The sequence below is a fragment of the Harpegnathos saltator genome, unplaced genomic scaffold (assembly GCF_003227715.2).
Source record: "Harpegnathos saltator strain DR-91 unplaced genomic scaffold, Hsal_v8.6 scaffold364, whole genome shotgun sequence".
Taxonomy (NCBI): domain Eukaryota; kingdom Metazoa; phylum Arthropoda; class Insecta; order Hymenoptera; family Formicidae; genus Harpegnathos; species Harpegnathos saltator.
This window is the reverse complement of record NW_020230166.1, coordinates 83,024-94,053: the sequence shown is the minus strand read 5'-3', so window position 1 is coordinate 94,053 and position 11,030 is coordinate 83,024. Positions and strand designations below refer to the sequence as shown.

The 11,030-nt window shown below is 46.4% G+C and overlaps 1 protein-coding gene across 1 annotated transcript; it reads right to left on the bottom strand.

Moving 5' to 3' along the window:
* Positions 1-1,395: 1,395 nt before the first annotated feature.
* LOC112588979 (lysine-rich arabinogalactan protein 19-like) lies at positions 1,396-9,754 on the bottom strand. The gene is made up of 3 exons (XM_025300437.1): positions 9,198-9,754; positions 1,744-1,873; positions 1,396-1,503 (listed from the first exon to the last, which is right to left on the bottom strand). Exons 1-3 carry the CDS (start codon positions 9,752-9,754, stop codon positions 1,396-1,398), a joined length of 795 nt encoding a protein of 264 aa, XP_025156222.1.
* Between the last annotated feature and the right edge of the window lie 1,276 nt (positions 9,755-11,030).

The following is an 11,030-nucleotide window of genomic DNA, read 5'->3' as shown; positions in this document are numbered from 1 at the left end:
CGAGTCGTTTTTGGATCGACTAGTGACGGGCGATGAGAAATGGGTCCTCTACAACAATGTTCAGCGCAAACGGACATGGAAACAATCAGGTGAGCATGGTGACGCAATGCCAAAGGCCAGTTTACACCCGATGAAGGTGATGCTCTCTGTTTGGTGGGATTGCAAGGGCATAATCTATTTCGAGCTTCTCCCCGCTGGCGAAACGATTGATTCGGACAAGTACTGTCGCCAATTAACCAATCTGAATCGAGAAATAAAAGAGAAACGTCCGATTTTGTCAAATCGCAAGGGAGTCGTCTTTCATCACGACAACGCCAGATCACACGTTTCGAAAAAGACGCTGCGCAAACTGAAGAGCCTGAAATGGGATGTCTTAACGCATCCACCGTATTCTCCTGATATCGCACCATCTGACTATCACTGTTCCGGTCATTGCAAAATTATTTAAATGGAAAAAACTTTGACTCTTTGGAGGCCTTAAAAAACGGCGTCTCTTCGTTCTTCGAATCTAAACCGCGCAGTTTTTATGATCGAGGCATCCGTATGCTGCCAGAACGTTGGGAAAAGATTATAGAAAACGATGGAGAATATATCATTGATTGAATAAAGATTTTTGTTTGCTTAATCACTGTGTGACTTTTACTCACAAACTCCGCACGAACTTTTGCACTGACCCAATATGTATATACGTATATACAGGGTGCGTACGGTATTTGAGGACAAATTGACATTAAAACTAATTTGTTCATATTTTTTGCAAAATTCATTATAATTCCATGAAATTTTTACACGACGTTAATTGACTCCTAGACTATACAATTACTCAATAAAATCCCCATTAGCGGCAATAACGGACTCAATCCGGGGTCGGAAACGATTGCATGTCCGAATAAAATGCTGTATGTTCATTTTGATCATTGTTGTTGTTATAGCATCCTTCAGTGATGAAATATTATTATGAGGATGTTTATTGGTCTTCCGCTCAACTACGCCCCATACGTAATAAGCCAGGGGATTAAGATCTGGGGAGCTTGGTGGCCATAAGTTTGGGGTAATGTGGTCATAGAAATTTTCGGTCATCCAATCTTGTGTCGTCATGGTTTTGTGTGAAGGAGCAGAGTTTTGCTGGAATATGTATGGTCTGTCCCCACGTACACTATCAATCCAGGATTTCACAACTGTTTCTAAAACCTCGATGTAGGCGGCAGCATTCACCCGAAGCCCCTGACGAAAGAAGTGGGGTAGCATAACATGTTCTTCGTTGCTCACAACTCCTAAAACTATGACAGTTGCTGGAAACTTCATGTGCATAACACGAGGAACCTTTGTAGGATGTGAGCATAATCACCTGTCATTTTTTCGATTGATTTTTTGGTATTGGTCGAAATTTTTTCGTTAAAAAAACCACATGTTAAGAACTTCAGGGTGCTTAAGCTTGTTCAAAAGACGTTTTGACCTCGGATAAGTCTCTGTTCCCGAGTTTGTGCCGACATAAACGGTCCTCTGCGCATAACGTAGGACATATAGCAGAGGTCTTCGTGGACAACTCGACGGATTAGGCTCTCAGAGACATTCAGGTCCCTTGCAATGGCCCTCGTAGACTTTGAAGGGCTTTCATCAACGATCTCTCACACTTGTTGGACAAATTGTGTATTTCTAGTAGTGTCCGAACATTCCTCATGTTTTTTTGCGTTATGCAACAGTTTCTACATCGCTAACTGATACTTTTAATTCACGACGAACCTTATGTACGAATGATCGGGCGCAATTGAGAAAATTGGAGATTTCTAAATCGGCGTGTTTCGCGCATATAGCGACGATAACTGCATGTCTCTTGATTTCTTGCGTTATTTTATAGTCCTCCACTGATGATCTGACAAGAAAAAAAACAAACAAAATTATTTTCCAGAAATTACATTCACATATATGAGTGTCCTCAAATACCGTACGCACCCTGTATATGTACCCAGATAGCCAAATCTGTTCTGCCAAATAAAGCCAAAGATTTGCTTACAAGATTTGTTGGCAAATTTAGTACAAATTTGGAATAAACCTTGTTTTATCAAAGAATGTCCACAAATTGGTAGCATTTATGTAACAAAGTTTGCACACATAACATGATACCAAATTGACGCCAAGTAACACGCAACGCTTGCTACCAAAGTTGACAGCAAATTGGCGTCAAACATCGAATACAACTTGGGTACGCCACTTGATGCCAAATTAACGCCAAATAACGAGCAAACTTTGGCGCCAAATTCCCAGCAAGGCTTGAGGACAAAACACCACACCAAATTGTCACAAAATGCTGAGCAAATTTGGCGACAATACTCCAAAGCAAATTGGCGCCAAATACCGAACAAAGCTTAGCGATAAAACCCTACAGCAAATTGACGCCAAATACCGAGCAAAACTTGGCAACAAAACCTTGCAGCAAATTGATGTTAAATACCGAGCAAAGTTTAGTGACAAAATTCCACAACAAATTGGAGCTAAATATCGAGCAGAATCTGCCGTATTCATTTATTACGCCCCTCCCACTTCAACCAAGTACTAGGTCTTTAAATATGAAACCGAAATTTGCCCATAGATGGCCCAAGCTATCAATGTAGTTACCGTCAAACCGCGTCATTGGCGCCATTTCCATTTGTTGACATTTGACAAAGATTTTCAACTCACAACAATACAAGTTTCATACAACTGCATAGTTTGTAATAGCGTTGAACATGTCGAATTTTGTGCCTGGAAGCTACGATTTGCGGACAGTATTGATTTTCTGTTACTACTTGAAGAAAACTGCTGCAGAATCGCATCGAATGCTTGTCGAAGCTTACGGTGAGCATACTCTTGGTAAATCACAGTGCTTTGAGTGGTTTAAAAAATTCAAACGTGGCGATTTTTATGTGAGAAACGAAGAACGTGGAAGACCATCAAAAAAGTTTGAAGACAGCGAATTGCAAGCATTGTTGGATGAGGATGACGCTCAAACACAACAACTCGCGGATCAATTAAATATGACACGAGAAGCCGTCTCCATTCGTTTGAAAGTCATGGGAAAAATCCAGAAGATGGGAAAATGGGCTCCACATGAACTGAATGAAAGACAGCAGGAAAACCGAAAAACCACTTGTGAAATGCTGCTCGCCAGGTACAAAAGAAAATCATTTCTCCATCGAATTGTGACTGGCGATGAAAAGTGGATATATTTTGAGAATCCTAAGCGTAAAAGATCATGGGTAACTCCAGGCGAACTATCGTCATCGACTGCAAGGCCAAATCGCTATGGACAGAAGACAATGCTCTGTATTTGGTGGAATCAGAAAGGTGTGATCTATTATGAGCTGCTAAAATCTGGTGAAACTGTTCATACTGAACGCTACCGACAACAAATGATCGATTTGAATCAAGCTTTGCGTGAAAAACGACTAGAATATCAAAAAAGACAACACTAAGTGATTTTGCTTCATGATAATGCACCATCACACACAGCAAAACTGGTCAAGGAAACGATTAAGGCATTTAGTTGGGAAATACTTTCGCATGCGGCTTACTCACCAGATTTGGCTCCGTCTGATTACTACTTATTTGCATCGATGGGACACGCACTTGCTGAGCAGCGCTTCACTTCTTACGGAAATGTACGAAAATGGCTCGATGACTGGTTTGCCTTAAAAAGGCAACAGTTTTTTTGGCGTGGCATTCATAAATTGTCAGACAGGTGGGAAAAATGTATAGCTAGCGATAGGCAATATTTCGAATAAAATATTTTTTATCATTTTCATACAATAGACGTGTATTTTCTATACAAAAATTCCGGTTTCATATTTACATACCTGATATGCTAGGTTTAAGTAAAGCGAGGAGTATAGACTTTGGCCAAGTGTATAATGTACAATGCAAAAGCAAATGAATTTATTAGAATCATTCATTGTTTACATACAGCTGGAAATGACGACTCCTGATAATGCATTTGCTTGTCAATTATATTAGGTTATTCGGAAAGTTCGTTTAAAATTTCGCGCGCTCCACATTTCTATGTAATCAGTAAGAACGAGGGCGCTCTAAACGATTTTATGTTTGTCAACAAACATCCCCGGATCTATGAGCCCGCTAAGGAAACTTCGCAGATCTTCCTAAGTGCAACTATTTCGTCAGAAATCAGTGAAAAATGGAGAACCAAAAAGTCCATTTTCGTCATGTGATGCTATATTGCTTTAAACGTGGCTTCACGGCTTCGCAGACCCTGAATGAGATGTTCTCAGTATATGGAAATGCCTGTGTCACTCACCAGACTGTTCGAAAATGGTATCGAAGATTCGAAGCTGGCGATTTCAACATGGAAGATCAAGCTCGCTCAGGCCGGCCTCAGGAGGTTGATGAAACGCTTCTTATGGATCTCGTGCACGAAAATCCTCGAATGACAGTTAGAGAACTCGCCGACATTCTGCACAAGTCTGTTTCCACCGTGCATGACAATCTGAAGAAGCTAGGATTCTCAAGTCGACTGGATGTGTGGGTGCCACACGAAATGAATAAACGGCAGTTGCTGGAACGTGTGAACGTCTGCGATATGCTGCTTCAACGGCACCAAAAAGAACCGTTCTTAAAGAGGATCATAACAGGCGATGAAAGTTGGATCCTATATAATTATGTTAGCCGCAAGAGGTCGTGGGGAACCAGCAACGCGTCTACGCAAACAGTGGCCAAGCCGGGGCTTCACGCGAGAAAGGTTCTTCTGAGTATCTGGTGGGATTTTAAGGGCGTGGTATATTATGAGCTTCTTCAACCAAACGAAACCATCAACACGGCGAAGTACAGCCTTCAACTGGACGAACTGAAAACTGCCATCGCACGCAAGCGCCCTGAATTGGCCAACAGGCGTGGAATTGTTTTCCATCATGATAACGCCAGACCTCACGTCGCAATGTCTATCCGTAGGAAGCTGTTAGACTTCGAATGGGACGTTCTTCCTCATCCTCCATATTCTCCCGACCTTGCCCCATCTGACTACTATCTATTTCTTTCTTTAAAAAATTTTCTTCGGGACAAGAAATTCGAGTCTTTGAAAGTCCTCAAAACTCATCTTGATAAATTCTTCGCCAATAAGAAACCTTTATTTTGGAGCAAAGGCACCATGCAGCTTCCTGAAAGATGGGCCGTGAACAAAACGGTACATATTTGCTTCAATAAAGTTCCTCTTTATGTAAAATATTGCGCTCTTAATTTATTTCAAAAATTTGAAACGGACTTTCCGAACAACCTAATACATTATGCACGAATCTGTATTTCCCGTTTAATTATTAAGTAAAATTAAATACATTAATAAATTTTTATTAATATTTTACAAATCTATTATATTTAATGATTTATTATTGTTATTATTGTAACAATTTTTTTAAATTTGTTAGAATGTCGAAAATACACTAAAGTATAAGGCTAATATTACATTTGTCGTACGACAATCTTTCAAATACGTTGATTGGTTAACAAACAATATTTCTAGGATTGCTCCACGTACGCTAATCAATGTATCTAAAAAGCTTGTCATACAACACATGTAATATTAGCCTAAGTTGGCACTAAAAAATGCCGATTCAGATTTTGGCATTCAAAATGCCTTTTATTGCACTGAGCTGTTTCCGTTATGTTTTAAAAATGGGCGCTGAAAAGTGCTGATTTACTCCTCTCTCTTCGAAAAGAGAACGTGCGGTATGTGCGTGCGTGTATATGTGTGTGTGTGTGTGTGAGCGCGTGTGTGCGTGTGCGTGCACCCTCCTCTCTCTCTCTTTCTCTCTCTCTCTCTCGATCTCCTGCGACCGTGGGTGTTGTCTTTGTCATCCGTGCAATCTTCGTCCTCATCCTCGTCCCATGCATCTGTAAATTTAGAAATTTTTAATATTTTTTAATATACAGGGTGTCCCATTTTTATCCGGCCGGCTGAATAAAATTCGAGGATATTTTCCAGAAAAAAATGTTAGACAAATGTTGCTCAGTTCTAAGGGGGACATTCGACACCATCAACAATTTTGACCTCAGGTGAAGGGTTCAAGGTCATTCAAGGTCAACTTTTTTTTCTTAAATGGGAACCCCTATTTTTCACATCGGCAATCGATTCCACGTAAAAAAAAGTGAAATTTTTGTCTGAAGCATTTTTTTTATAATGTAAACTAATTTCACTTATTCAGCCTCCAAAATTGAAATTTCCATCGGCCAATGTTCTACCTGTTAGGAGGTATCTCGAAAAAAGTGCACGATCAACTATGCGAAAATTCGAATGAATTCCTTGCAGCATTCCAAGAACTTTTTGTCTTCTGCAATTTTCCCCCAAACCCCACTATTCTCGAGTAAAAACTTCAGAAAGCTTGAAAATTTTGGAGGCTGAATAAGTAAAATTAGTTTGCGTTATAAAAAACTGCTTCAGACAAAAGTTTCATTTTTTTTACGTAGAATCGATTGCCGATGTGAAAAATAGAGGTTCCCATTTAAGAAAAAAAGGTTGACCTTGAATAGCCTTGAACCCTTCACCCGAGGTTAAAATTGTTGATGGCATCGAATGTCCCCCTTAGAACTGAGCAACATTTGTCTGACATTTTTTTCTGGAAAATATCATCCTCGAATTTTATTCAGTCGGCCGGATTAAAATGGGACACCCTGTATATGACGGACGCGATTAACAGATGAGGTCAAATAAAATACAGAGAACGTAAATGAAAATTTGAAGAACATACAACTTTACTACCAGTAATCAGTGAAGAATGATCCCTGCTGTAAATTTTTTGCTACATTTCTCTCTTACATTACTCTATTTCTGTATTATTTCATGAATGTAGGCGTTTTTCAGTGATATTCAATATATACATTAAAGAACATACCGTGAAATGTATTGAATATTACAAAAAACTGTATATATTGGGTGCGTTGAGGAGAACAAAATGATCAGTGAGCGCTTAGTGATTTTCGCTCCTGATTGGCAAATACTTCTGGGCCTATGAAAAATCTAGAAGAATGCTCCAGTAACAGACAAAATAATCACCTAAGCGCTCACTGATCACTTTGTTCTGCTGAACGCAGCCATTAACGAAATAATATTAAAATTGCGTCATATATATGTGAGGGAGAAATTCAGCTAAATATTTCCAGCAGATATATCACTCCTCACTGTTCAGATACCACATAATATTTACAAAACATTTTAAAAACATAGATGTTGGATATATTATAAATATTCTAATATCTGAGATTTTCAACTGTGGAAAAAATTATGATAAATATCTAAAAATATTTATGATATTGTTCAAACATTTTTTATAAATCGGAATTCTTTTTATAAACATACGGAATGTCTATGTTAATTTATATGACTTATCATGAAATCATATAAATTAATATAGACATTCTATCCGGTTCTATTATATCCAGTTATACATTTACTATCAAACATTTTAAGCAGAGATATCATTGTTACTTTATGATATAATTGTTACATGATATAATTGTTACTTTGTGTGTGCTGTGTCTTCTCTACACAGATCAAGTTTGCTGAGTCGTGACGACGTGCTTGGACGTATTTAGTGGAAAAAGCAACTCAATGAGCGCTATTCATCCTGATTGACATATTTCCGTACATTTGTCAAAAATGTAAAGAAATATTCCAAACGGACAATAGGCACAAAGTGCACACTGAATTTGTAACGGCCGAACTCCGCGGTTCGGTCGCTGCTACGCGTTTCGCGCGGATAAGGCTCGTCGGAGTCCGGGTTCGGTGAGGAGGAAAGCAGCGAGACGTTCGAGAGTAGTACGTTAGCTTTATTCTATATTTAATTTGATACAAGAGGTCGGCCCCGAAGGCGATGTCGCGGGTTGCGTTTGCAAGGCGCGTCGGTACGGTACGGTGCGGTGCGGTGAGCGGTGCGAGCGCTCGTACGAACGGATAGGCCGTGCGGAAGGCGGGGCCTATTGCGCGACGCGTGTCGATCGTAACGACGGTAACGGCGCGGTGTTCGGTCTCGCTTCGCGACGCTGGGCGTCTCGGACAATTATCGCCCAATACTCGCTTCGGAATTGCTCGCGTAAAAATGGTCGCCGGACCGGAGATTTCGATTCTCGGTCGAACGCACGCACGCGAGTCGCGGGAGGCGCGAGATGATTTCGTCCGTCGGGGCCGAGGACTCTCGACAGAGAAGGCGTACGCACCTTCCCTTTTCCCTACGTTCGTGGAGGAAAGCGACCAAATGCTGCGGACACTCAGCGGAGACGGCGAACACACCGTCCCGGGTTCCTGGTCGCTAGACGGATCGCCTAAAGGCTGAGTACGCTCAGCGGAGTTCGCCGACGGACGAACCCCTGACTCGAGGCGGCGGGTAAAGGCGAGATACTGTCGAGTACGCTCGACTGAGCACGCGTACACACGAGCCCAGGAAGACGGGAGACGGCCAAGTATCGAGAACGCTCGATCGAGACTGCGGACGCACAATCCCGTGTTCTTAGTCGCCGGTCGGGTAGTCGGAAAGCGGAAGGCAGAGCGAAACGGTCCGGATATTCTCTCTTTCGGCATGAAGCGTCTAGATCGAATCGGCGGTACGGATCGGTCTGGTGTCTAGGAGCTCGATCGCCGCCGTTTTATAGTTGTTCGCGCTACGATTGATACGGCGGCGATCGAGCGGCGCGCCTATCGGCGCGAGGCACGATGGCGGTGCGTGATCGCGGCCGCGCGCGCTAGCGGCAGCGCGTGATCGCCGCGGCGCGCGATAGCGGCGGCGCGTGATAACGGCGGCGCGATCGTCTTCGTTAATTTATGGTGGCGCAAAGCGCCGTTCTTCGGCCCGACAGGTGGTCGGTCGGGCCGGTAGTAACGAGGTGCATCTGCGCCTCGTTACATCACCCCCCTAGCAGAGGGGTCGTCCGGTAGGCGGCGGCTGGACCGGAGCTGGCCGTCCGCGTGAAAACGCAACATCCAGCGTCCCTCGGGTGTTCTGAGGCGGTATCGACGGCTAATATGGACGGCCGCGTGCGGGACGAGTTTGCGGACTCCGGGCTCCACCTCGACGAGGACCGGCGGCGGTGGCCTCGGGCCGACCGGTCGGAGTATTCTCGGCGGTCGGACGGGGGTCGGACCCGAGGGTGGTCGCGTCGTCGGGAGGAGAGGCGTCCCTGCTGCTCGTTGCGGCGGCGGCGTCCGTTGCGGCGGTGGTGGCGGCCGTTGTGGCGGTGGCGGCGGCCGTTGCGGCGGTGGTCGTTGCTGCGGCGGCGGTCGTTGCGGCGGTGGCCGTTGCTGCGGCGGCGGTCGTTGCGGCGGCGGCGGTCGTTGCGGCGGCGGAGTCGTCGGCGGCCGTGTGGGGCGGGTGGTAGCCCTTGTCGTCGCTGCTGCTGCCAGCGTCTTTGGCTGGCGTCCTCGGCGCCCGGGTGGTGGGGGCAGCGGAGCCGTAAGGATAATCGCTTTACGGCGCTGCGTCGTGTCGGACCGCTGTATCCGGGTCCCCCTTGCCGGAACTTGGGGGTTCGGTGGCCTCGGCGACGGCGGCGGTGTGCTCGCTGGTGGTAGCGGCGGTGACGTCGGCAGTGACGTCGGCGGTGACGTTGGCGGTGACGTCGGCGGTGGCGTCGCTGGTGGTGGCGACGTCGGCGGTGGCGTCGCTGGTGGTGGCGACGTCGACGGCGGCGGGGCGGCCGGGGCCCTCTCCTCGTCGTCGGAGAGGGCGAGATCCGTCCACAGGACGGTGAGATCCTCGATCTCGATTCCTCGGGGCTCGCTCATTGCTAGCTTATGCTTGCTTTTTCGCTTGCCAAAAACTTCTCGGCTTATCGCGCGGCGACAGCTCGAGAAGATGTGAGCTTTGCTGCTCGAGGCCGTCGCTTTATACCCCGGGCCGTTGTTTCGGTTTCCCCTTCCGGGTTGTCGACCTCCGCGTCCTGTGGCTTTTCGTTATTGTTGCCTGACTTCAAATCTTGTATATGTATATTTCGCAGCCACTTGCCGTTTCTAGCGCGGAGATCGACGATTACCGGCGAGATTATCTTCCGGATTTCGTACGGCCCGGAGTATTTTGGCGCGAGCTTGGCGTTAAAGCCTCGCGCTTTATCCGATAGGGGATGCTCGCGTCGCCATACTGTCTCCCCTATCGTAGGCCGCCAGGAGCGCCGTCGCAAATTATAATAGCGCTCCTGGCGTTGAAAAGCTCGCGCCAAATTTACACGGACGACCTCGAGCTGTCGGCGGCGACTTTCCGGTGGAGCGGCGGTACGGGTCTCCGGCCAGGAACTCAACTCCCGCCCGCTGAGCAGGAAGGCCGGGCTGTATCCCGTTGAGTCCTGGACGGCCGAGTTGTATGCGAACTGCAGCGCGGAGAGGTGGGTGTCCCACTTGCGGTGGTTTTTCCCCACAAACTGAGCGATCATGGTCTTTATTACACGGTTTGTCCGCTCCACCGGATTACAATGCGGTGCGTAGATGGGGGTGGTGCGGTGACGGATGCCGTGAGCCCCGCAGAATCTTGCGAATTGCTCGGACCGAAATTGCTTCCCGTTATCGGACACTATTGTTTGGGGGCAGCCGTGTCGGTGCATGATGCCCTCGGTGATCGCCTGCTCCACTGCCCCCGTTGTCGCTTTTCGGAGCGGTCGCATCTCTAGCCACTTGGAGAAGCGATCCTGCATAGCGATGACCCACGCGTGGCCGCCGGTCGACCGCGGCAGAGGGCCCATCAGGTCTATGGTGGCCTGCTCCCACGGGCCCTTGACCGCGGTGGCGTGCAGAAGGCCCGCGGGTTTGACCTGTGTCGCCTTATAGGCGAGGCAGGTCTCACAGGCCCGGACATGTCGGGCTACATCCCGGAACATTCCGGGCCAATAATACCGGCGGGCCGCGCGGGCGATCGTCTTCGCTATCCCCAAGTGGCCGGCGGTGGGTTCGTCGTGGAGCTGGCGAAGGATTTCGGCGCGTTGCTCTCGAGGCACGCATACCTTCCACTGCTCCTCCGCCGGTGTTTCGCGGAAATCCAGCTCGTGCAGGATGTGGCGGAGGAGCTGGCCTT

Bases quoted from the DNA above. Each gene is read 5' to 3' on its own strand.
- LOC112588979 (XM_025300437.1), bottom strand. From the start codon at position 9,754: ATGAGCGAGCCCCGAGGAATCGAGATCGAGGATCTCACCGTCCTGTGG. The intron at 1,874-9,197 runs GCCGCCACCACC...TTTTCTTGTCAG, and splicing joins CCGCCGCCACCGCCACAACG to ATCATCAGTGGAGGACTATA. The intron at 1,504-1,743 runs GTTCGTCGTGAA...CGTTATGCGCAG, and splicing joins CCCGATCATTCGTACATAAG to AGGACCGTTTATGTCGGCAC.